At 36.4% G+C, this 26,782-nt stretch overlaps 1 protein-coding gene across 2 annotated transcripts; it reads left to right on the forward strand.

Moving 5' to 3' along the window:
• The first annotated feature begins 2,413 nt into the window (after positions 1-2,413).
• On the forward strand, positions 2,414-6,790 carry LOC110640807 (leucine-rich repeat receptor-like serine/threonine-protein kinase BAM3). Of its 2 annotated transcripts, XR_002492189.2 has the most exons (3): positions 2,414-5,214; positions 5,527-5,609; positions 6,096-6,240. XR_002492189.2 is itself a non-coding variant. In XM_021792310.2 (2 exons), the coding sequence occupies exons 1-2, from the start codon at positions 2,592-2,594 to the stop codon at positions 6,431-6,433; spliced, it is 2,961 nt and encodes a 986-aa protein (XP_021648002.2). In that variant the 5' UTR covers positions 2,418-2,591; the 3' UTR covers positions 6,434-6,790. The 2 variants fall into 2 exon arrangements, 1 of the variants encoding a protein (XP_021648002.2); XM_021792310.2 differs by lacking the exon at positions 5,527-5,609 and having other exon boundaries at positions 2,418-5,214; positions 6,096-6,790.
• Positions 6,791-26,782: the final 19,992 nt, after the last annotated feature.

The raw sequence follows: 26,782 nt of genomic DNA on the forward strand, positions 1-26,782 counted from the left end.
TAAAATTCTCGGAACCTCAAATAAATTATAATTTCGATAAATGGCTTAAATAAATTATATTTCACAAGTTATATTCAAAAGGAAGAATAAAAATGAATTAAGATAAAATAGAGTGCTCGGCACACTGAGTGGCATAACTTGCTCGGCTACACTGTAGTCGGGTAAGGGGTGTCACAGCACAGAAGGTTACACGGGTCGCACGAGGTTACACGGGTCTAAGTACACGGCTCGTATACTTTTGTTCTTCTAGAAGTTCTTCAAGCCTGGCCCGACAGAGACTTACACGGGTCTGGGGATATTACACGGGTCTAGGTACACGACCCGTGTACTTTGCTTCTTCCTCGACTCTTCTGAATTTCTTCTGGCAGAATCTTACACGGGTCCATGGCTGTTCTTACACGGCCTGTGTATTTTGCATCAGTAGCAATTCTCAGTCTTTTGACCTCTCTAAGCTTCCTTTCGCACTCTTATGCTCTGGGACTTCACTAAAACACCTGAAATACTATAGAAACATAGAATTTAGAGCCTGACACTAGAATTTACAAAAGTTAATGAAATCAATAACTATGCATGAGATTGCTATTGAAATATTATACAAATGTGCTTAAAAACATCTATATAATACTAGTGTATCATTAGCCTCTCATTGACTATGGTATCATGATTGTGGTATCATGATTGAGAACAATATAAGAGTGACTTTGTGAAAGAAGGAAGGCAAGCGACGGAATTGGAGAAGAAATTAAGTTACGAAATTTTAGTTTAGTTTGGTTGTTTCGGTTTTTTTCACTAAATTAATTAAACTGAACTAAAAAAAAAAAATCAATTTTTTTAAAATACTAACTGAAATCAAATCAATTAACTAAAAAACTGAAAAAAAATCAATTCAGTACTGTTTTCTATTAAAACTGATTTTTGCTCACCCCTACTTATGAATTATCTTTGCACATAAATGTATAGGAGTGGATTGAACCTCCCAAAAGAATGCAGGAGAGCACCTCAACCATTATGAAATTGGCAGTCATGAATAGAGTAAAGACACACAAAATACCTCTACTAACTGTTTGTACAACCACCCTGACGGTTTGAGCAACTAGTGGAACAATGCAAAAATGGTGTTAATAGTGACAATTTTCCGACAATTTCAACAACTGCGCCAAAGGTCTCTAGAAGGATTCAAAACCACCACTAAAAAAAAATGGCTTCCTTCCCTGTCGTGTAATTAAAAAGGATTCTACTAACTAATTAGTAGCCAGGATTTGTTTCTCTATTAGCAATAAGAAGGGCTCCAGAAAGCGAATTGAAGCATATGCTCATTTACTCACATAGGTACAGGACCAATTTTTCAATATTTATGAAAAGGCACACATTCATATGAATGTAAGGAGCACTAAAATTTAGTGTTCCTAGTGCATCTAATAATTTCCTAAATGTAATGCCGGGTATTCGTGGTGTCAAAAAGACGAGCTGGAGTCATTAACAAGCAAAGCAGAAAACCCTGTGCAAACAGTTTGTGGATGGCTCTTGCATGTTTCATTTCATGGAAGAAGCCAACATGTCTTTTAGCAGAGATATTGTAAATTTTGACTCCGACAGAATAAAGCAGTAGATTCTTTTCCAAATATGTGTAGAGATCAGCAGATACATGGATAACAATATGGTTTGTTACAGTGTGATAGATAACATTAATTAAGCATATCACCCTAAACTTTATTTTGGATAATAAATATATGAGAGTAATGAGTCCCTTCAATTATGTATAGATACGATGGAATTAATATTTTTTGTCGGAACGTGAGATTAGCCCATCTGTCTTCCATTTTTAACAAATAGCAATAAATTATCATATATTTTCCGGGCTTGGAGAGGGGGTAACTGCTATATCTAGATTATTATCTCTTATTCATTCTCACGAATGGTTAATGGGCATGGTGGAATGCGATATTTCTCTTTAAAGAATTCAATTTTTTTGTGGATGGGGAAAGCCTGAGGTAATAATAAACAACAGCAGAAAGTTGGCACTCTAGATCATTGGTTGAAGAAGGATACGATAACTCACACTAGAATTTAAAAATTTTAATAAAAAAAAAAAGAAAAGAAAGAAAAAACTGTTCATCAAGCCAACATGCAAAATTAAGTGATGAAGTAATGCAAGATTGTTTTCTTAGATTTGGATTATGTCAAATACTGGTAATTAGCTGTTGAAGATTCAACTGCCACTGGGTTTCTCCTGCTCATGAGATTGATGGATTCTGTAATTAGAAAAGTAATAAAGCAAAAGGGTATATATGTAATTTGGGCTTGAAAAGCAACGGAAGATACATGTGGCCGATGAAACGGTCTGTTGTTAGGCATCTTTATGCTATCTTGCTTTTCTTTTTCAAAAGCAAAAGATGGTAACCCAAAAAATATGGGGAGACAAAGTAAAATAAGGAGGGCCTCCTCTTGGATGCTGTTCAGGTTCAACAACTTTGCCTTTTTAAGATTCATTAGGCCTCTCTCTGTCTCCTTAGTATAAGCCATGAAATGGTCACTGATTTTCTTGAATCTTTATTAAAAGTATTGGATTGTTTAGAAGTTTAATTCATATCATGGCTGCTGGTGTGAAGTTTGCTTTCTTCTCTTGTCTATTTGTTTTGATTTTCACTTCTTCTCATTCACTTTCTTCACATAATCTCTACCTTAAGAGGCAAGCGTCAATCCTTGTTTCTGTTAAACAAACTTTTGAATCTTATGATCCTTCCCTGAATTCCTGGAATATGTCAAACTACTTGTTTCTCTGTTCTTGGACTGGCATCCGTTGCGATTACATGAACAGATCAGTAGTTTCTTTAGATATATCCAATTTCAACATCTTTGGCACTTTCTCACCTGTCATCAGTAACCTTCGAAGTCTTGTCAATCTTTCTCTCTCTGGAAACAGCATTTCCGGCGAGTTCCCTCGAGAAATTCACATGCTTCCAAGGCTTCAGTTCCTGAATGTGTCTGATAATCAATTTAGTGGAAAGCTGGACTGGGACTTCTCTCAGTTGAAAGAGCTTCAAGTGCTGGATGTTTATGACAACAACTTCAATGGTTCTCTCCCACTAGGTGTCACTCAACTCACCAAGCTAAAGCACTTGGACTTTGGTGGGAATTACTTTACAGGGACTATCCCTGCGAGCTATGGAAGTATGGTGCAGCTGACTTATCTGTCAGTCAAGGGAAATGATTTGCGTGGTTTTATACCTGGCGAGCTTAGTAATCTTACTAATCTTGAGCGGCTCTACTTGGGATATTTCAATGAATTTGATGGTGGAATCGCACCTGAGTTAGGTAAATTAATCAATCTGGTTCATCTAGACCTTGCAAATTGCAGCTTGGAAGGTCCAATACCTCCGGAGTTGGGAAATCTTAACAAGTTAAACACCCTTTTCTTGCAAACAAATGAACTCTCTGGTTCGATTCCTAGCGAGCTAGGCAATTTGAGCAGCATCAAATATATGGACCTTTCAAACAATTTTCTAACAGGAGATATACCACCTGAGTTTTCAGGGCTTCAAGAACTCACTCTACTGAACTTATTCCTAAACAAGCTACATGGAGAGATCCCTCGTTTCATCGCGGACCGACCAAAGTTGGAAGTCCTGAATCTGTGGCGCAATAATCTCACAGGAGCTATTCCTGAAAAGCTTGGACAAAATGGCAGATTAATTGAACTTGATCTCTCAAGCAATAAGCTCACTGGATTAGTCCCCAGATCACTCTGCTTAGGAAGGAAACTACAGATTCTCATTTTGCGCATCAACTTTCTATTCGGGCCTCTGCCTGATGATCTTGGCCATTGTGACACGCTAGCAAGAGTTAGATTGGGGCAGAATTACCTGACAGGGTCAATACCAAGTGGTTTTCTTTACTTGCCTGAGCTATCACTCATGGAGCTGCACAACAATTATCTGAGTGGACGAGTTCCAGAGCAAACCAGTAAGCTATCCTCAAAACTTAAGCAGCTGAATATTTCTGACAATCATTTATCTGGGCCACTTCCTGCATCAATAGGAAAATTCTCTAGCCTTGAGATTCTTCTACTGAATGGAAACCAATTCACGGGGGAAATTCCACCTGAAATAGGTCGATTGAAAAATATCCTTACTTTGGATATGAGCAGAAACAACTTCTCAGGCAATATTCCCCCTGAGATTGGTAATTGTCAAATGTTGATTTCCTTAGATTTGAGCCAAAACCAACTCTCAGGCCCAATCCCAATTCAGATCACTCAAATTCACATATTAAACTATCTCAATATCTCCTGGAACCACTTGAACCTGAGTCTTCCTAAGGAAATTGGGTCCATGAAAAGCTTAACCTCTGCAGATTTCTCCCACAATAACTTCTCTGGTTCCATACCTGAATTTGGACAATTTTCATTCTTCAACTCCTCATCCTTCTCTGGTAATCCTAACCTTTGTGGCTATTCCTTGATTCCTTGTAACAATTCTTCCATCTCTTCATTACAATTCCATGACCAAAACAACTCCAGGTCACAGGTTCCCGGAAAATTCAAGTTTCTATTTGCTCTAGGACTCTTAGCATGTTCTTTGGTATTTGCCGTTTTGGCAATCGTCAGGTCTCGAAAGATACAAACAAACTCGAAAAGTTGGAAGCTCACAGCATTCCAAAAGCTGGAATACGGATGCGAAGACATACTAGAATGTGTCAAGGAAAACAACATTATAGGTAGAGGTGGAGCTGGGATTGTGTATGGAGGGATAATGCCAAATGGAGAACAAGTAGCAGTGAAGAAGTTGCTGGGAATAAGCAAAGGGTCTTCTCATGACAATGGTCTCTCAGCAGAAATACAAACTTTAGGTAGAATTAGACACAGGAACATTGTGAGGTTGCTAGGATTCTGTTCCAATAAAGAGACAAATCTACTAGTCTACGAGTACATGTCACATGGAAGCTTAGGTGAAGTTCTGCATGGGAAGAAAGGTGGGTATCTTAAGTGGGATACCAGATTGAAAATTGCCATTGAAGCTGCAAAAGGGCTATGCTACTTGCACCATGATTGTTCCCCTCTAATTATCCACAGGGATGTCAAGTCTAATAACATTTTGCTTAACTTAGATTTTGAAGCTCATGTAGCTGATTTTGGACTTGCCAAGTTCTTACAAGATACTGGAACATCAGAATGCATGTCTGCAATTGCTGGCTCCTACGGCTATATTGCTCCAGGTAACTAATTATTCCCTTTAGACCAAAATGGCTTTTAAAATCAAACCTAAACAATTGAATTGACTTCTAACCTGATGAGACCCCTTTTTTTGGCATTTCTGGACACATATGCTTGATTGTGCCACTAATGAAAAGCATTTTCTCATTTGCTTTGACTTGGTGTAATGATTAAGTCCCCCAAGAAGCCAGTTTAATCATTGATTATAGAAACTAAACGTTATTTGTCTTATTCATTTCTGTACAAATTTATGTTTTTTTCATTTTTTTTTAAGAAAAAAGCTATACATTTCTTTCTTTTCTTATTAATTTTAGGTCATCTGCATAATCGTTTTCACCAGCTATAGCTAGGACTAAAGTAGCATGCAATGCAAGAGACCATGTGGAGTCCAAGAATGGTAAAGGCTCCACTAAAGAAAAAGAAATTATTCTCTCTTTTGCTTTTTCTCTTAGCTTTATCACACAAACTTACCACGGGGAGTGAGCTTTTTATGCATATCTTGAAAACCATAAAGCCTTGTACTCATTAACGCCAATCACAAGCATTCTTTTTGACCCAAGCCCATAAATAGAGCAATAAGAAAATCCACAAAAATCCAAGCATGCCACCTTGAGAATCCTGTTTGGGATCTAATCTTCACTTTCACAAAGCCCTAGGAAGAGAAAAATAACTATATAGGTATAGAATACAGACACAAAGCATAAGTTAACTTTTCCTTTTTAACACTTGGTTGTTGGTCACAGTCACTCTACCTTGGGAGATGGGTTTTTCTGTGTATGCATAGTTTCTTCAATTTGCCTCAAACGTCAACATATGATATTTTATTAATATTATTATTATAATGTCTTTCAATCAATTTTCTTTCTGGAATACCTTGTCCCAGAGTATGCATACACCTTGAAAGTGGATGAGAAGAGCGATGTGTACAGCTTTGGAGTGGTACTGCTAGAGTTAATCACTGGAAGGAGGCCTGTTGGTGATTTTGGAGAAGAAGGGCTAGACATTGTTCAATGGACTAAAATACAAACCAACTCAAGCAAAGAAAGTGCGGTTAAGATCTTGGATCAAAGAGTCACTGATATCATACTAAATGAAGCGATGCAGGTCTTCTTTGTAGCTATGCTATGTGTTCAAGAACAAAGCGTAGAGCGGCCAACCATGAGAGAAGTTGTCCAAATGCTTGCAGAGGCTAAACAACCCAATACATTCCACTTGCAGTAGGAGAAACGGTGCATTGATAAGATAGGTCATTCGCTGATCCAGTACAGAAAATTGGGTGACTCGGATCACTCTCCTCAATTGCAGTAGCGGAGTTACATCTGTCTCTGCAAGATACATCATAGAATGTATTTGCTGCTTTTTTTTTTCTTTTGGTTATTACCAAATTTTTGTGTTGTGCCAATGTTGTTTGAAAAGCACATTTGCTCTGCTATTATGCTTTTAGTGGGACTGGGGATTAGATTTGAGGGGAGTGAGGGGTGTTTTGGTCATTTGGTAAAGCAAATGGAAAAAAGGAATAGGATCATGATGTTCTCTGCAAAATCCTACTGATATAATTGTTGTTTCATTATGGGATCATATTTTTCGGAAAATTATTTTTTATATTTATATTATAGACCTAAATTATAATATATATAATAAAATTTGTATATAAAATAAATAAAATTTTGTTATAGATAAGTTTTTCTCTATTTTAGAATGATTATTGTAAAAAAAAAATTGAATGGAAACATTGATTTCATGTTAAGAATGTTTTGCTCATTTAATCAAAAAACAAAAAAACGTTTTGCTCATTTTTTCAAATAATTGTGCCGGGGTTAAAATCACAGTAGCTATGAATATCCCTTCCTTGATTTCAAAATAATTATTTAAATTTAATTGTTTAAAAAATAATTTTAAATAAATTACTTTTCTTATTTCAAGATATTGGTAATGGTATAAAAGTTTAACCAATTTAAGTCTAGCATTATATATAATAATAATTTCAGAGAATCTCAATTTTGTCAAGATAAAGTGATCTGAGCATTTATTGTGTTAAATTAATATAATATCATTTTGTATCCATGATTATTTTTTATATAATTATTAATTAATTTTGATATGTATTATCAAGTACTTGAGTATTATTACAAAAATCATGGCAATTGTTAAACCAAAGGTGAGAGTAATAATTTATTAGTTTGATTTCAAATTATTCATGGCTATTAATTGTCACTGAAAGCCTACGCTTATACTAAGATAAAATGATTTACTCTATCATTAAGATATAGTGACTCTAAATAAACAAGTGCAATTTGTATAATTAAATAGTATATGGTTGGAATAAAAAATTAATGTAATCATTACCTCTCTCTCTCTCACACATATATATATATATATATATTAAGTGAGTTGGAATTGACCAACCCAATTGTTTTTTTAAATCTTTACATATATTATATATTAAATTACTTATGTACGAGAAAGAAATTTTATATGACCCACTAAAATAAGTTTTTGCCTTATTAAAATTTTTAAAATATTATTCTATTTAATAATTTTTGATTTATTGGACTATTTAATAAAATCTACTATTTTAATCTTGTAAAATAAATAATAATATCTAAAAAAAGTCAAAACATATCTATTAAACTTTAAAGGACACAACTCTCTTCTTTTCTCTCTACCTCTTCCTTTTTTAACTTTAATCTTCTTAGAATAACAACTATTTTTGTAACACCCCTTACCTGAACTACAGTGTAGCCGAGCAAGAAACATCACATTCTGTGCCAGAGTACCTTATATTATCTTGATTTATTCATTAGTAATTTTAATTTCATTATTAATTAAAACATAATATTTAAATAGAGAAATTGCCAGAATTTCTCATGTTTATTTAACATTTGACCTATTAAAATCAATTACCTATTTAAATAATTCCATATCAACCTCAATTTCCATCATCATTTTCAATAAATTCAAATCATATATCATCTTCATTCATAACATTTCCATCTTGTTCCATATCGAATTTGCAAACTCATTTCGTACATGAAATTTATCCATTTCATTTATTTATAAGAAATACATGATTTCATAAATGTACAAATTATTACTACACAATTTAGAATTTACATTACAAATTCTATATTTAATTACAATATACAATGACAAAATACTATGGCTCTATGGACCCTATCACAAATATTCTGCTGAGGTGACATTGACTCTAGTGTAGATTTATTGTCCAAATCTCAGTCTAATGTCTACTGAGCTTTATCTCCAGCACCTACGCCAAGAAAATCTATCTTGCTAAGCATATTATTTAGTGGTGCAATAATAAAATGAAAATAAACTAAATAAATGAAAGTACATGTTTCATGTGCGTAGTGTCATGAAAGAAATGCATTTTCATTAATTGTTAGTCATTGCACATTTTTGTTGATCTTTAGGAGCAATTTAGTTCATTTGGATCTCTTCCATTCATTTGTTGGACATCCAATCTTTTTAATTCATTACAATGCCCAAGTAACCCATAATAGACTATTAAGATTGCATATATAGAAGTATACTAGTTAGACACCTCATGTGCCTATAAACTAGTTAGACATCTCATATGCCTATCAGGTATACATCTGTCAGGCATAAAGCCAGCGGACAGGCATAAAAGCCAGTAAAATATGTCAGGCATAAAGCCAGAAGAATAACCATATCAGACATATATTGTCTATCAATGATCATTTATGAAGTAGGCTCAAAAGCCATGCACAGTACTGCATTTGTGGTTCCTAATTGGCATGCTAATTGATCCAACCCATACATTGATGTCTAGACATACATGGGCAAATTAGTATCATTATGTATTCATAAGTCTCATTATTTCATTTCATGTGTCATTCATGCCCATGGCATTTTCATTCCATTCATAATGGGAACATAAGTCCCAATTACATATTCATATGATATATGTGCTCATCAATCCATTTATGTTAAGTATCTATCACATTTCAAGTCATTTTGTGAAAGTTTAATAAATTCCAGAATTGATGCTTTAATTTTTCCTAGCAATTTAGCCAAGATGTAGAATAACTTTGGCCTCACTTTCTTCATAAAAAGTTGTTCCCCTATGTTTTAACTTTAATTTCCTTTTTGACTTATTCAATTTGAAATTTTGGATCTCTAGTTATGGTCAAATTTCTAAGTACTTTCTTATTTTCCAGAATTTCATTAAACTTGCAACTAATATCCAAGTACCTTAGGCTCAAAATTGGCTTCAAGTCCCTAAAACAAAGTTTTAGGCCTTTGTCTTAGGTTTTCAAATCTTTTTGAATCACTTCAATTGGAGTTTTGTAGAGAAAGTTATAGCTTGATAACCATTCGGAGGTCATAAGGCAAAATGCTTCAGGTGCAGGAATTCCATATTTGGCATTCCTAAATAATATTAATAGCTCTCCTACTTTGCTCTAAGAACTGGTTTCTGGTCCAAAGAGAAAAGTTTTAGTTTTATGTCTTATGAGCATTTTGGCTTTGAAATTACTACATTTACAGTTTTGTAGCTTGAGTTATGACGTTTTTGCCAAAACTGGTCGGATATCAAAATGTTCAGGATTTCCTGGTTTAGTCCAGAACCAGGATAGGTTTTGTGAACCAAATTTGTCTTGCAATTTAATTGAGTTAGGGTCATAATTTGTCTTTAAGTCCATCATGTGAAATGCTCTCCTACGTCTCAGAATTCCATAGGTTCAAGAATCAGGCAAACTGAAGTTTCTTAGAGTGAGTTATGACTAATTTACTAAGTACTGTTTATTTGGTCATTTTCCTGGATTCCAAAATTTGAATTCTGGATTCCAGCCCCAATTCCAACCTCTTCCAGCCATTTTTAGGACAAGTACCCTTCATGAAAATTGTAGTATTATGTCTTAGGTTTATTTTTCAATTGGTTTCACCTCAATTGAATTTACCTAGCTCAAGGTATAAGCAAATCAAGCTACTGGACTTAAGCTGTCCAGATTCTGTCTCAGTACACAACATTGCTCCCATTCAATTGTTTGGTCATCTCATCAACACATATCAACAATTGTGTCCCAAATTGACTAAATTCAGGCATAATTACATCAATTAGATCATAAAAATTAAAATGCCCAATTTCAGCAAACCCTAAATCAACTTGCATAAACTTTAAATTCTAGGAGAGTTTCTAGCACTAACCTTATTCCTTAGCTTCAATCAAGCTCAAATCACCCTTCAATTAGCTCAAACTTCACTTTCCCTTGTTGAAACACTTCTTGGTTGATTTTTGTTGCTTTTCAAAGTCCCAAAATTTTGTAATTTCTTAGGAGTTTTCTTCAGTTCAAGATTGAATTTGGCGGTTTCTATTGATTTCCTAAAGAAATCATGTGAGAAACCTAGGGTTTTAAGCTAAATTTTGGGTGTTAATAGAGGAAAGTGTAAGAAAGAGAGAGAGAGAAAGAGCAATGGATGGGAATTGATGAAGATGAAGGCTGAAATTTCAGCTCAATAATAGACATATATATTAAATAAATGTTTAATGGCAATATTGTAAATAAGTGGAATGGCAATTTTGTAATTATTTTAAAGTTTATAATCATTAAATTTTGACTTTTCAATAATTATATTTAATTTTTATAATCTCAATTAATTAAATTAATCTAGCTTTATTTAATTAATAGCTCTTATTTTTTTGTCAATATTGGATCTTTAAATTTAATTAACCAGGTTTGGCTCTTATCGGGTTTATATCTGTCTTTCCCGTAATACCCGATAACTCCTTATCTTCCTTTGCTTTGTGCTTATTTCTTTTCATTTTCTTGGCTTATTAACTCATAGAAATTCCTTCAATTGAGTCTTCATTAAGGGTTTTACAGGGTTTTACTTGAATTTAGAGTTGCACCGGACTCATTGTCATTTCCCAATGAGGTCACCCATCACCCGGACTTGTGCTCATTTAACCAATTACATTTCACTTCTTTTATTTTTCCTACACCCTTAATTGATCTTTATTCAATTTAATTATGACTCCTCACTCTAGTTTAAGGATGGTTCTATACATTCTAGCTGTCCGAACAGACCTTAGTCACTGGAACAGTGGAATTTACGAAACTGCCTACAGTGAGTGTAACACCCCTATATTTGGTAGTATGTTCTACTGTTCCGACGATCAATGTCTATTTGGACAGCTAGGATGCCTGGAATTATACTTTAATATTAGTGAGGAGATATAACATATTGAAATACAATAGAGAAAAATACAAGAAAAACAAAGGAAAAATAATAGTAATGAATGTGACTAAGTTAAACGAGCAAAAAACCATAGCGATGGGTGATCGCACTAAGAAGTTGCGGCGAGGTCCGTTGACTGGCCCTGTACTACGAAGAACCCTAGGAAATATTTTTAAGACTTAAATAAATATCTATTGAGGTATAATTGACTTAGAAAATATCAAAGAAAAATTAATTAATTAGTACAAAGAAAAACAAAAAATAAAAAAACTAACAAAAATCAGTGTTACCGAAAAATTGGGAATATAACCCAGGTAGGGGCATTGTGGTCATTTGACACTCCGAGCTGCCTTTTGACCTAAATGTCCATTAAAAATAAATAATATTAAACATTGAAAATATCATGAAAATTAAAATTGTGATACATTATTGGAATAGTAAAAGAAATGAGGTAAAATGTGAAAATTGTTAAAACTTTGGATTATTTAACTCTTAAATAATAGTTAGTGCTCCACTAACTCATGTTATTTGACACATATGCTAGCCTTTGGATAGCCATCTCCACTAAGTAACCTTCTTCTTGCTTTTTCTTCTTCATTGCCGAAACCAAGTTGCTCTCCCAAACTCTCCCATGGCCGTCCACCTTGCAATGGCCAATCCATCATCTTCAAGCCACCATTTCCTTAAGAGTTCTTCATTAAAGTTGTAGTATACACCTTGGGCAGTAGTTTGGGAGCAAGAAGGGATAGATTTGAAGAGGTTTTATAAGTTCTACTTGAGGTACATGTCCATTTCTTCATCATTTCTTCATTAAAGCTTGTGTGGGCGTTGTGGTGAGTAGAATTATGGAAGAAATGTTGAGGTTTGGTGAGTTAGGGTGATACTCCATTTCGGCAGCCATGAAAGTTCAACATGTTAACTTGTTTTCTTCATGTATTTGGTGATTTAAGTTATTGATTTAAGTGCTTATATGTATAGGAGTGATTTATCATGTATAAAGTTTGATTTGTGAGTTTGAAAAGTTAAAATGGAAAGCTTGATGTATGTGTATTACTTTGGTAGCCTCATGGTGAAGATTGATAATGTTTAAGTTCATGAAAAGTTATTGAGTTATGGTACAAAAAGTGGCAGCACATGTATATGAAATAGTAGTGATAATGTATGTAATTTGGAAGTGTAAATTATATGTATTGGTTAGGAGTATTATGTGGAAAATTGTTTAGAATTGGATATTGTAAATTAGGAGTTATATTTGGTGTATGTAAGCTCATGGTATTCTACCCAAAGTTGTTATAATGTAAACTATTGAATGAGTATGGTATGGTACAAGTGCAGAATGGTTTGGGAAGTAAAGATGCATTTGTTGAATGTGTATTTGGATTGATGCTTTTAAAATGTGTTAAGGGCAGTATATGTTTTAGGCTATAAATGGAATTGTATGACTCCAATTGGTATGAGGCTAATTGGAGGTGAAACGACAGACAAAATGTGCCAACTTTCATGAAGAAAGCCTACCTAAATTCTATCCAAAAAGTGGCATGAGAATTAACCAAATCTGGATTAGTGACTTTGCAAACCTGAAAATTTACCATTTGGATAGCAGTCAGTGTTTTGGCCATAACTCACTCAAAATAGGTCCAAATAACCTGAAATTTATATCATGGATAGCTTAGACATAGAGCTACAACTCTTATGAAGACACCAAAATCCAGAAATGACCATAAGCAAGTCAAAATGCTTGCACAAGTTTGGATATAAAAACTGCCAGAATCAGAAATGACCTAAAAATGACCTAAGTTTGCCATTTTATTGCAATCTGTCCAGCAATAGTGTCGTAAGGGATTTTGCGATCGCCTAAATGAACCCTCATCGAAGTGGGAAAGAGTGAGGAGTCGCCACCTTAGTTTTGAGGGAAACTAAAGAAAACCATTTGTGAAAATAGATTGAAATGAAACCACTTCAAGACAGAGATTCTAGGTTCGGGGTCCGTAAACGGGTGGGGAAGGTGTTAGGCACCCCACCTCGTCCCTCAATAAGGGCAAGTAGATTTAACTTCGCGTTTTTCATAAATTAGTTAGGAGGGCTCGGATGGAGATGTTAATCCTTTTGTCAAAAGGAAATTTTAATTTTTCACTAAATTCGGATCACCCAGATACACAAGTAAATGAGACAACCTTAGTGAGTTACTGTTGTATGTTAATTTTATTTGAAAGGAATATTTTATTAAAATTTAATTTAAGAATTGGATAAGAACTCTTCTCCGAACTCTTTAATATTTATTAAAATTTTGAGTTGAGACCGGATAAGAACTCTTCCCCGATCTCTATTGAATATTTATTAAAATTCTGAGTTGAGACCGGATAAGAATTCTTCTCCGATCTCTATCCAATATTTATTAAAATTTTGAGTTGAGACCGGATAAGAACCCTCTTCCGATCTCTATTAAATATTTACTAAAATTCTGAGTTGAGACCGGATAAGAACTCTCCTCCGATCTCTATTTAATATTTATTAAAATTTTGAGTTAAGACCGGATAAGAACTCTCTTCCGCTCTCTATTAAATATTTATTAAAATTTTGAGTTGAGACCGGATAAGAACTCTCTTCCGCTCTCTATTAAATATTTATTAAAATTTTGAGTTGAGACCGGATAAGAACTCTCCTCCGATCTCTATTTAATATTTATTAAAATTTTGAGTTGAGACCAGATAAGAACTCTCTTCCGATCTCTTCAAAATTTGGTCACAGCTATATATCTTAAGAGCCTAGGTTTAAGAGTTCTAGTATTTAAAGATGCCAAGGGTCGTAATAAGGCTTCCTTTAACTTATTGGTATTTTGTGACTAAATAAGGGATGCCGGACTGAATTTTACCGACCTCCCATGTGGTCGCCTTACCAGTATTCCCTCTGTTCCATTTTACTCATATGAGATTTGATCTTTATTCCGTCTTATGGTGTTATGCCGGCCTATCTTCTACGTCAGCCTAGCGATTCGATTTAGCTATTTCCCCTGACGTGTTATTTAGACCCTCTTTTTTTCAAAAAGACCCCTAAAATACAGTTACCTATTTTATCCTAACCACTTATATATTATTCAGGACTAGATGACTTGCGTTCCAAGATAATAAAGATCAACAAAAAAATGATTTAGTCGACGTAGAAGCCAACTGAAGCACGACCTACCTTTGCATTTTCAAATGTGATATGACCTTAAAGGAAATAACATGCATAAAAAAAAAGGAAATACGCAAAACAAGAACTAAATAAAATGGCAATATGAACACTGACATGTAAGAAGTCGAATTTAGTGAGCTAATTACAGAATCACAGAACGTAATAAAATCACAAGTCGGTAGCCAGGAGACTAAGGTCCGCCTTGAAACAAAGAGTACTTCACTAAATGCAATCGAGTCAGAATTATACCCGAGTTTAAATGAGATTGAACATGGACGACAGAAATAAAAATACAGTAACCGTGAGTCAAAAATGGGAATGCTCTTTGGATAATGAACGAAATAAAATGAAAAGTTCCAGTGTTCAAAATCTTTTAAGAAAACACTTCAGGAAACTGGTTCCAAAAGCTCTTCTTATGAAAGCAGAGTAATAATCTGAATTAAATTTCAGAGTTCTTCCACTATATTAACAACCTTCTTTTTTTTTTTCCGTCCCCATGAACAGTTTTCATGCAGGTATTTATAGGAATCGGGTGCTCCCCATGAAGGGTCAGGATCTATTTTGAGGGAGATGGAGGGTCAGGATTTCGAAGGACATGATCTGAGGCTTAGGAATTAAAGAGGATCAGAACGGACGGCTGAGATCCTCTTTAGAAAATTTGTCATTTTCTTCTTCTAATCTGACGGTCCCAAATTCTATTGTCCGGGGGGATCTGAGGGCTAGGAGTGAAAGGCGCTGGTTTTGTCGTCTTCTTCTTTGATCCAAGGGCTCTGAGCTCGTCCTTACAAGTTGGATCAACGGTGGAGATTAGGATGTACAGCGCATGTCAGAAACGTGGGCGATTTTGGGGCGTGCGGTTGAGATTTTACCTGGCAATGCTTTAACTACCTCGGTTCTTATTATGGCGACAGCAGTAGGCGCCTTTTCGTTTTCTGTTCTCTCTTGTTTTCCGATCTTCTCAACATGGTCCTTCTCCGATCTTTCATGCCGATCTTCCCTCTTCCGATCTCTATTATTCCAATACTTCCCTTAACCAGGCCCGGTCCGGTCAAAGCATTAATTCCCCTCAATTCCCGAAGCGTCAGCCGTTTCACCAAAGAATAAATGCTTGATTTCCCCCTATATATACCCCCTGACCCAAAACTTTCTCCATCTGATTTTCTTCTTTTCTTCTTTACTTTCCTATCCTAGTTATTCCGGCAGTTGTTCCGGCAGGATTGTGGTTTTTGATCTTTTTCGATGGACCTTTTTATTCCCCGACTGAAAACTCATGACCCTGGTGATCGAATAATCGTGATGACCTTATCTGATGATGGTGAGAGAACTAAATCAATTAACCGATCTGGATTGCGGGCCTCGATTGTATCGATCTCGAGTCGTTCAGCTGGCATAATCGGCGAACCGATTTTGACCGAGCAAATTATTGATGTTCTGCCGACCCTTGACGGTTGCTCTTCCAAGTTTATTTGACTTCTCACCACATTGGGTGTTCCGACAGCGGCTTTCCTCCACATTGGGTGTTCTGACAGCGCCTCGGTTCTGGTCGGTGACACCCCTTTGGATCGGTCACAATGTTGACTATTGACACAGGCCTCTTTAGATAGGATGTTCCGCTGATCTTTTAGAGATCAGCCTTTTGATGTAATCAGATCTCTAATGTGTTCCGATCTTTAGATCGCCCAAATTATGTAATCTGACTTTTGGAAATGTATTCCGATCTCTTGAGATCGCCCAAATGATGTAATCCGATCTTTTGGAAATAAAGATTTTATTTTGTCAATTATTATCTTATTAATTATTTTCCGAGCCCTAATATGATTATCCGATCTGATTCTTTACCTGAATGACACTTATCCGATCCATAATTCGAAACACCTGAATCTGCTGCTCTATAATTAACCGATCTCTTTATGGGATCTTGGGAATATGCGTGAGACGTGTCAGAACAGCTGGCGAGTCTCGCTAACCAATGCGCTGCCTGGAACCTCGTGAGCATTAAATGCTCGGACGAGTATAAATAGGGGTGAAGGGTTAGCCATTTGCTCCTGTATGTCATTTTCAGTCTCTTGCTCACAACTTCAAAGTTTTCTCGTTTTCTCAAGTTCTTCCGACGCCGATCAGACTCCGGTAAGGGCTTTGATCTTCTTTTTAGTTTAAATTCTTTATTTCCTTTGAAAATGAGCGGCGCCGAAGGTCAGAGAGCGATGAGCCCTCCTTCCATTCAGTTTTCGTGGTCGTCTGATAAAGAAGAGGTGGTTGGGCCGAGCACACAACCAGAACCTCCTAGGGTCTCCGTTCCAGCTCGGGGGCGGATCGCACCATCAAGGCATGCACCTTCTTCAGGGAGGGAGAATCTTCCTATGGACGAGCTGCCATCGATCTTGCAAGAATCCGATCTGCAATCGTTTAGCCAGGAGTACAATATTCTTCCTGATTCGTACGAACTTATCCGGTGTCACAGCGATCACCGAGCCGATCACTTCTTTGAAGAGAATGACATGGTTATGGTATACGAGGAACAGTTAAAGGCCGGTCTTCTGTTCCCTCTGGATGACTTCTTCAAGGAGGTCCTAAAATATCACCGAGTATGCATTGCTCAAGTTCACCCTAACTCGTGGCGGATCTTAGTAGCCTTTCGAGGCCTGTGCCGAGCTAAGGGAATCAGTCCAACGGCTAAGGTGTTCGCCGAACTGCACAGGCTAACTCGCCGAAAGGACGATGAGCACTGGTTTTTTTGAAGCGAAGCCTCATTGTGGGCTCTTTACCGATCTGCCCTCCTCCATTAAGAATTGGAAGAACCGCTTCTTCATTCTGAGGAGTAAAAATCCGACCTGCTTTGAGGACTTTCCCCGTAGCTGGTGGCACCAGGGGCCCTTGATTCTGAAGCGTATTACCCTGAACAAGGAGGAAAGCCTAATAGTGATGGAACTTAAGAATCAGGCGGCCACTCAGAAGTTCTCTTGTTTAGATGCGGTGACTGCCGAGCTGCACCATTGGACCATACAACTGATCACTGGCCAAGATCGCGAACTTCCGCTCTCTGACCTCGGCATTGGTATTTTCTACATCTCAGATCTCAGGACCTTAGCGATCTCACTGACCTCTTTTTTGTGCAGGTATGGCGGGAGGTGAAGGTTCCAGGAAGCGGAAGAAAGAAAGAGAGATTTCCCGGAAAGTAAAAGAGATGAAGCGTTCGGCACTACTTCAAACACTCGGCCATGAACCTGGGGAGATACAAGGGGACCCGCCTCGACCTTCGGGACTGTCGATCACAGAAGCTGTCCGATCTCCTCCTCGACGAGAAGAGCCGCTTCCACCTCCTCCAGTTGCTCCAAGCACAGAAGGGGGTCGTTCTCGACCTCCTGTGAGGCCCCCTTCTCGTGGCGCTCAAGTGCTGGTCGCTTCCCTGGAGAACAACCGGACTGTTCGGGAGAACCCCGATTTTGCCAAAGTCTTGGGGTCTTCTATCTGCCTTTGGGAAGATCGGGACAGACTGTCTTCGGACAATCTTGATGACATCCTGACTCGATCCATGAGTTTGAATATAGAGTGCCTGGTGAACCAGCACGTAGTCCGAGAAAAGGCTCACCGCCTGGGTAAGGAGGTCGAGAAGAAGAGTCAAGAAGTGGCATCCCTCCGATCCCAACTCTCATCCGCTCAGGATTACATATCTCAAATTGAGGGGCGTATGAAGTACTATGAGGATAAGCTGGCCGAACAGACTCATGTTCTGGCTGAAAGGGATCGTGCTCTTAGAGAAGTCCAAGCGCTCAAGCCAACGGCCGCTCGTGTCGCTTACCTTACTGAGGAGCTTAAGGCAAAAGATGAAGAGATGGTGACAGGAATAGCCGGTGCCTATGTGAATGCTCACAAGGATCTCTTGACCGAACTCCAGAAGCGTTACCCAGAGGAGGACTTCTCTTGGATGGCCGACCTGGCTCCCGGAGGCGAGGATGAAAGCGAAGAGGAGGCCGAGGGTGAGAGAGAAAATGAGCAAAATGTAGATCAGGCTGGGGTTGTTCCTCCAGCTGAATAACTTGTACAAATTTTTGAAATGAAATGAAGTGGAATGCCCTTTTTTGTTCGATGAATGGTTATGATAGGAAAATTTCTAAATTATTAAACACTTGATTGTCTGAGTATGTTGAAATAACTGAAAATGATTATTAACCTAAGTGTGAGAGATCGGAAAACACAATGAGCATGAGATCGGTAAACGGGACTTGGTCAAAATCGACTTAAACACTTAAGACCGGAATCCTCATTAAACCGGACCAAAACCTTAGCTCTTAAACTTTTGAAAGGGAAATCGGCAATAAAACTGGTAAGAAAAGATCCAGTGTCAGTTCATTTCTTTTGTCAACAGAGATCAGGAATATACTTGACTGGTCCGGAGATCCGACAATGGGTTTGAGAGATCGGTAAGGCTTTGACTGATGTGAGGACTTAGCATTGATTCAATTCTTTGTGAGGAGAGATCAGAAATGTGACTGTCTATCAAAGTGGGATCGGAAATGTGATTAGCTGTCACAGGGAGACTTAATACTGGGGATCGGTTTCGAAGTTTTATTGATTTTGGGGATCGACCAAAATATGGTGTCGACAAATAGTAAAATGACCATAACTTCACCTAGTAAACTCCAAATGACCTAAAATTTGTGGCAATAGTTCACTAAGACATAGACCTACAAGTTTATAATTCGGACCAGAACTCAGAAACTGAGGGAACTAGGTCATTCGGCTAGGTCAAAATGGCATACCAAAATCCGATAAATTGCAATAAAATGCAATACACTTGAAAATGAAATTGGTAACATATACCAACACTTGAGGACTATAAAATATGACATATTGGTAACATTAAAATTAATTCACCTAGTGTGCATTAAATGTCAATGTTATAGGTTGACTAATGAAAGGAGTAGTATCAATAAAATTTAATTATAGAACCTTATGATTAGAAACAATTTAATTGGGTACTGAAACACTTTAAATTGTGTGTTTCGGTTAAAAAGGATATTGAAGAGCATAAGGAACAATGAGTCAAGGCTAAGAGGTGACTCATCCGAGGTCTATGCACAATACTTTTTATATTCACTTCTTTTACTAGAAAATTTATTTGGAGAAATGAGTTATGAATAATTTTTTATTGTTTTGGCTTTGGAAATTTTATTTGGAAATTATTGTGTTGCCTACCTTGTGAATGGAAAATTGACTTTAGAAATTGATTATCTTTTGCATGAAATATTTGAATAATATGATTTGAAATTATTTTTTATTTACACTTGGCATAGCAGTCGCTTACTCTATTCCTCCTCTACTGGTGGGGTTGAGTTTGATATTTGATTATTTTCCTCCCTCTCTGGCTTTCCAGTCTGAGGTGAGTTTGGATGAGTACTCATTAGCTAGCTAGTCACCTCCCTCATTAATTTCGATTAGTGGGGTTAGTTTACATTGTCGTGGTGTACAACACGGCATGTTCAGAAAAGTTATTGTCACGACTTAAGTTGTGTTATTGATTGGCAACACTGTGTTATTCAATTATTTGATCAAATTTGTGTTATATGAGCTTTGAAAAATTGTGAATTGTTTGAATTATAAATTGTTAATAAAAGTTTTATATACCATATTTTAAATTGTTATTTTGTACTTGTTATATTCATAATTTCATTAAATTTATTCACTTTCATTTTTGGTTGTCCAAGTAACCTATACTAGATGACTAGACTGGATAAATGGGTAAACTAGTACTGGGTATCTAGTACCTCAGGCCGTCACACCATCGGTCACATATGCATCTCCCAGTGTGCAACAGAACAACTAATAAGTTATAGTAACATTAGGCACAAGACCAAGTATTAACACAATGTCAGAATGACTAAAAGCCATAAAATCACAGAATGGCATAACGCCATGTGCAGTACTGCTAACTGAACCCTATTGGCATGCCAACCTATCCAAACCAATTTTTCTAGGTGTACTAGGGCATGTTACACTTTTAAATTGTACAATTCTTGAAATTTAAGTTTAGGTGTTACTATTCATTTCATTAGTCAACTAAAATATTGACTTTTGCATAGACAATAGGTACATTGGTTCTAATACTCCCAACATACCATATTTTGCATTCTAAAATTGTTGGTATTGGTTGCCAATACCATTTCTAAGCTTAGTGTTAGCTATTCAAAATTTTCAGATTTCAAGCCTCATATTTACTGTTTCATTGGTCATTTGTACAGTAGGAATTTGGCAAATTGTCTGTGTGAAAGTTGTTCCTTATTTTGTCTAGTTACATTTCCTTTTTTGAATCACTCCATTTGGAGTTTTGTAGCTCAAGTTATGGCCTAAACACCATAATTGGCCGGATTGGATAGAATCCAAAATTCTGGGCAAAACTGGTTCTGTTAGATTTGGTAATCTAAGTTTGCTTGGAAATTTGACTAGGTTATGGTTAGAATTTGGATTTGTGTTCTTCATGAAAGTTGTAGTCTATGTCTCAGCTTTCTGCTGGTAAAATTTCAGGTCAATTGGACCATTCTACACTGAGTTATGACCAAATGTATAAACACTGTTTATTTGGTCATTTTGCCCAGGCAGAATGCAGGTCACCCGGATTAGGGCAATTTTTAGGTCAACTTGGTTTGGTTTGGTTTTCTGGGCAAGGTTTCTATGCTAAAGTTGTGCCATTATGTGTCTAGTTTCATGTCCAATTGGCCTTGCACCAATTGAACCTCTAAAATTCCATTTATAACTGCCCAAACCTGCTGGACTCATGCTCAGTCCTGCAGGTCAGCTAAGGCAGCTCACCCATACACAAATGCCAAGCCTTAACTCACTTCATTTCCTCATTATACACATTCAAATGGTCACTAATTGACTATTACAAGGTTAATGAACCATTACATGAGCAAACCCTAATATTGTTAAGTGTCCATATTTTTCCATGTTCATACATACCTAATCCTTGCATTTCACCTACATAACTAAGTTCAATCATGCATTTAGCACTAAGGTCTACTCTTCAATACTTTGCTATCAAGCAAAATCATCAACCCTAACTAACCCTAGCTGCCTAAACTTGTAGGGTGCACACACACAATGGTTTGTTTCATTTTATTACATTTCCTACACATATCATGCCATTAAACATGACTTAAACTAAAAAGAGCAAGAGATTGGTTACTTACCACAAGTGAGCAGAATTTTCTCCCTTCACAACTTCAATTTTCTTGGCTTTTCTTGGCAGCCAATCACCTTGCCAAGTTGTATAGACAAATTTTGTTGAAGTGGACTTAGGGTTTCAAGTGAGATTTGGGTGGGTTATAAAGCTTAGATAAGCTTTAATGGTGGGAAGGGTTAGGGAAGAGGAAACGACACAAAGAGGTAAGAGAAGCTGATGGTTTTTTTCTTATTTTTCTTTCCTTTTTATCTTCTTTTATTACTTAATTTAGTGGCTTTTAGTTTTGATTGGTGGAGATAGGAGTGATGACATCATGTGAGGTCAAAATTCAATTTTTCTTCATTTTTCCTTTCTTTTTTTTTTCTACTCATTTTCAATTTAATTTTTAGCAATATTTATTCACATTTTATATCATGATAATTACTTACTTAACTTGACAAGTCGGCCAAAAATCACCTCTGAAGGAGAAATGACCAAAATGCCCTCTGTTTGGCTTAATAGACTAAAATTGTCTCTACCAATTGAAAATTTTTTCTAAGCATTTTCTTGGCATTCTAATGCCATAAGAACCTCAATGACCCTTCTTTGGAGTCCAAAAAAATTATTTTATAAATTTTCCCTCGGGTCTAGGGCTCCTAGTTGAGAGAACCGCAACTTCCCACTAGGTTATCTATCGCTGGGGCACCGGCTCATTTAACTTGGTTGTATTTTATTTCTAAAATTTTTTCTAAATTTTTCTTATTAATATTTGAGTTAATTATTGTTCCTCACTTTAGTTTAAATATTTTTTTGGACGTTCTAGCTGTCTGGACCTACACTGATCATCGGAACAGTAGAATGCACGGAGTTGCTACAGGGAGGGTGTTACAAATATTTTTAAGACTTAAATAAATATCTATTGAGGTATAATTGACTTAGAAAAATGTCAAAGAAAAATTAATTAATTAGTACAAAGAAAAACGAAAAATTGAGAAACTGACAAAAATCGGTGTTACCGAAAAATCAGGAATACAATCCGAATAGGGGCATTGTGGTCATTTGACACCTCGAGTTGTCTTTTGACCTAAATATCCATTAAAAATAAATGATATTAAACTTTCAAAATATCATGAAAATTAAAATTGTGATACATTATTGGAATAGTAAAAGATATGAGGTAAAATGTGGGAACTGTGAAACTTTGGATTATTTAACTCTTAAATAATAGTTAGTGCTCCACTAACTCATGTTATTTGACACATATGCTAGCCTTTGGATAGCCATCTCCACTAAGTAACCTTCTTCTTCCTTTTTCTTCTTCATTGCTGAAACCAAGTTGCTCTCCCAAACTCTCCCATGGCCGTTCGCCATGCAATGGCCAATCCACCATCTTCAAGCTACCATTTCCTTAAGAGTTCTTCATTAAAGTTCTAGTATACACCTTGGGCAGCAGTTTGGGAGATAGAAGGGAGAGATTTGAAGAGGTTTTATAATATCCACTTGAAGTACATGTCCATTTCTTCATCCTTTCTTCATTAAAGCTTGTGTGGGTGTTGTGGTGAGTGAAATTATGGAAGAAATGTTGAGGTTCAGTGTTTTGGCTTTGGGAATTTTATTTGGAAATTATTGTGTTGCCTACCTTGTGAATGGAGAATTGACTTTGGAAATTTATTATGTTTTGCATGAAATATTTGAATAATATGATTTGAAATTGTTTTTGATTCACACTTGGCATGGCAGTCCCTTACTCTGTTCTTCCTCCACTGGTGGGGTAGAGTTTGATATTTGATTATTTTCCTCCCTCTTTGGCTTGCCAGTCTGAGGTGAGTTCAGATGAGTACTCATTAACTAACTAGCCACCTCCCTCATTGATTTCGATTAGTGGGGTAAGTTTGCCTTGTCGTGGTGTATAACACGGTATGTTCGAAAAAGTTTGTGTCATGACCTAAATTGTGTTATTGATTGGCAACACTATGTTATTCAATTGTTTGATCAAATTTGTGTTATATGAGCTTTCAAAAATTGTGAATTGTTTGAATTATAAATTATCAATAAAAGTTTTATATATCGTATTTTAAATTGTTATTGTGCACCACTGAGTAAATTTTACTCAGCGATAGCTTTTTTTTATTGTTGTCACAGGTAGACAGACAAATAGAGCAACAGAGTCGACTGCTTGTGCTACACTTTGGGATTTTGCCGGGTATGTTGAGTATAACACCTTTTTGTAATTTTTGTTGTAATGTATATGCACTGTATGTATATATTGTACTTGGTCTTGAGCTGTTGTAAAATAAAGTTGTAAATTATTTTGGCCTGTCAAAATGTTGTATTATAATTCTGTTATTTCAGCTTTTGAAATACTCATTTATTTTGCACTTTATCTTTGGAATTATTGAAAATGATATTGAATTAAGTTTGAACGGTGTTGAGGACACTGATTTGAATTGAGCCATATTGGAGTATGGGATTGAACAAATATATTGGAAGTGCTTTTAACAGGTTTTTGAAGAACTGTTTTGCTCCAAATACAGACGACACTTTGTCGAAATTTTTACAGAAATTACTGATGCTTCAGATTTGTTATTTGGTTTCACTTCAGTTAAAAAAATTTTAACACCTGTTAAAATTTCTCACCACTGTAAAAAGAAATAAGAAAATGTTAAAAATCCCTTGTAGTGTATTTAATGGGTTATTAGTAGACGAAGTTTGGTAATTTATTAGGTATACTACGGGATCATGTTACATCTTACGGAGGCGTAGGGTGTGACATGTTTAGTGGTATCAGAGCAAGTTTTTAAATTCTATTTTGACCTGTAATTTGAATATTCTTTCTTCAAAGTACAACTGCTCAATGTCATTGTTTGATACATACAGTACATTACATTATAAATATGCACTAACGGGAGAAAATCTCCTTGTGTTATTTGTTCAGGAGGTATAATATCCTCTAGTTTACTATGGAAGAAGGGCACTATTCAGTCGATCAATCAATAGAAGTTGAGGTGCAAGGGGAAGCCCCAGCCCTTCACAATGTGAGTGGATCAGCTGCACCAGCCCCCTCAGTACTGCAGTTCCCTGCTCAATTTGCACAACAGATGGCTGCAATGTTCCAACAAATGGCTGGTAACATGCCTACTCAAGCCCCACTACAGACACCAGTAGTACAACCACAGCCTTCAGCTAGGCAGTACGACAAGTTGATTAAGTATGGGCCCACTGAGTTCAAGGGGACAGTGGATCCGCTAGAGGCAGAACAATGGTTGGAAAGGATGGAAAGAGTTTTTAGGAAGCTCTACTGTACTTATGAGCTGAAGTTTGAATACTCAGTCTCACTTCTATAGGGAAATGCATATGACTGGTGGAAAACCATTCCCCACAGTTTGGTGGAACCCCCAGTGCTGACATGGGATGACTTTCTCAGAGAGTTCAGACAAAAATATATCTCAGATGCCTATGTGGACCAAAAGCTATAGGAGTTCTTAAGCCTGAAGCAAAGGAACAGAACAGTGGCAGAATATGAGAAAAACTTCTCTCGATTGAGTCATTATGTAGGAAGCCTGCTTACCACTCCTAGAGACAGATGTAGACGTTTTGAGACCGGGTTAAGGCCTAGTCTAAGAACGCAAGTTGTGGGGTTCCAACGCCAGAATTTCTCAGAGCTAATATCGCAAGCCCTGGAACTAGAAAGAATTGAGAATGAAGAAACAGTTAAAAAGGGTAAGAAGAAAAAGAGAAAATTAGAAAGACTACTGATCAAGTTCCTAATAGTGGGTCAGGAAAGAGAAAGCACTTTGGAGGATCTAGCTTACGCAAATCGGGTAGAGATAGATCTTCTGGATAGAAACCACCCCGATTGGATCAGCAAACTTAGCAAAAATCCAAAAATACGCTGTCGGATCGACTTTGTGAAACTTGTGGTAAACCACATAGTGGGGTATGTTATAGAGCCATAGGAGCATGTTTTAATTGTGGAGAGACTGGTCATTTTGCTAAGGATTGTGTAAATGCATGCCGTTCTAGATTATTTACTACACCAGAGGGATCGACCCACGTTTCTACCCCAAGGAGTTCACCATCAGTTAGTAGAGGTAGAGGTAGAGGTAGAGGTAAGGGTAGTACACCTGGAAGTCAGAGTACTGTGAATCAGCCAGAACAAGGTGATGCTTCAGCTAGAATATACATTATACGGCAGAGGGAAGAGGCTGAGACTTCTAACATTTTTGCTGATACTTTCTCAATTTTTAACTAAGATATCTATATATGTATTGTTTGACCCAGGGTCTACATACTTTTATGTTAGTGCCAGCATTGTTTGCTTTCCTGCTATCCCTCATATAAAAATAAATTTTGATATGTTAGTGACTAGTCTTTTTGGAATTAGTTTTGGAAGAGTTTACTAGCGAAAGAAGATTATATGATCATATAGAAAGGAGAAAATAAACGTATGACTATTGTAAGACGACTATTGGGTAAAATTTCGTGGACGAAATTTATTTTAAGAGAGAGAGAATTATAACACTCCCATGTTTGGTAGTACGTTCTACTGTTCCGACGACCAGTATCTGTCCGGACAACTAGGATGCCTGGAATTATAGTTAAATATTAGTGAGGAGATATAAAATATTGAAATACAATAGAGAAAAATACAAGAAAAATAAAAGAAAAATAATAGCAATGAAATGTGACTAAGTTAAACGAGCCAAAAACCGTAGCGATGGGTGACCGCACCGGGAAGTTGCGACGAGGATCGTTGACTGGCCCTGGACAGCGGGGAACCCTGGGAAATATTTTTAAGACATAAATAAACATCTATTAAGGTATAGTTGACTTAGAAAATGTCAAAAAAAATTAATTAATTAGTACAAAGAAAAACAAAAAATCGAGAAACTAATAAAAATCGGTGTTACTGAAAAATCGAAAATACAACCCGAATAGGGGCATTGTGGTCATTTGACATCCCGAGTTGCCTTTTGACCTAAATGTCCATTAAAAATAAATGATATTAAACTTTAAAA

This window comes from Hevea brasiliensis, chromosome 4 (assembly GCF_030052815.1).
Source record: "Hevea brasiliensis isolate MT/VB/25A 57/8 chromosome 4, ASM3005281v1, whole genome shotgun sequence".
Taxonomy (NCBI): Eukaryota; Viridiplantae; Streptophyta; class Magnoliopsida; order Malpighiales; family Euphorbiaceae; genus Hevea; species Hevea brasiliensis.

What these genes read in the sequence shown, in the direction of transcription:
- LOC110640807 (XM_021792310.2), top strand. Translation starts at nt 2,592, where the DNA reads ATGGCTGCTGGTGTGAAGTTTGCTTTCTTCTCTTGTCTATTTGTTTTG. An exon ending in CTACGGCTATATTGCTCCAG is followed by an intron (nt 5,215 to 6,095) that starts GTAACTAATTAT and finishes ACCTTGTCCCAG; the next exon opens with AGTATGCATACACCTTGAAA.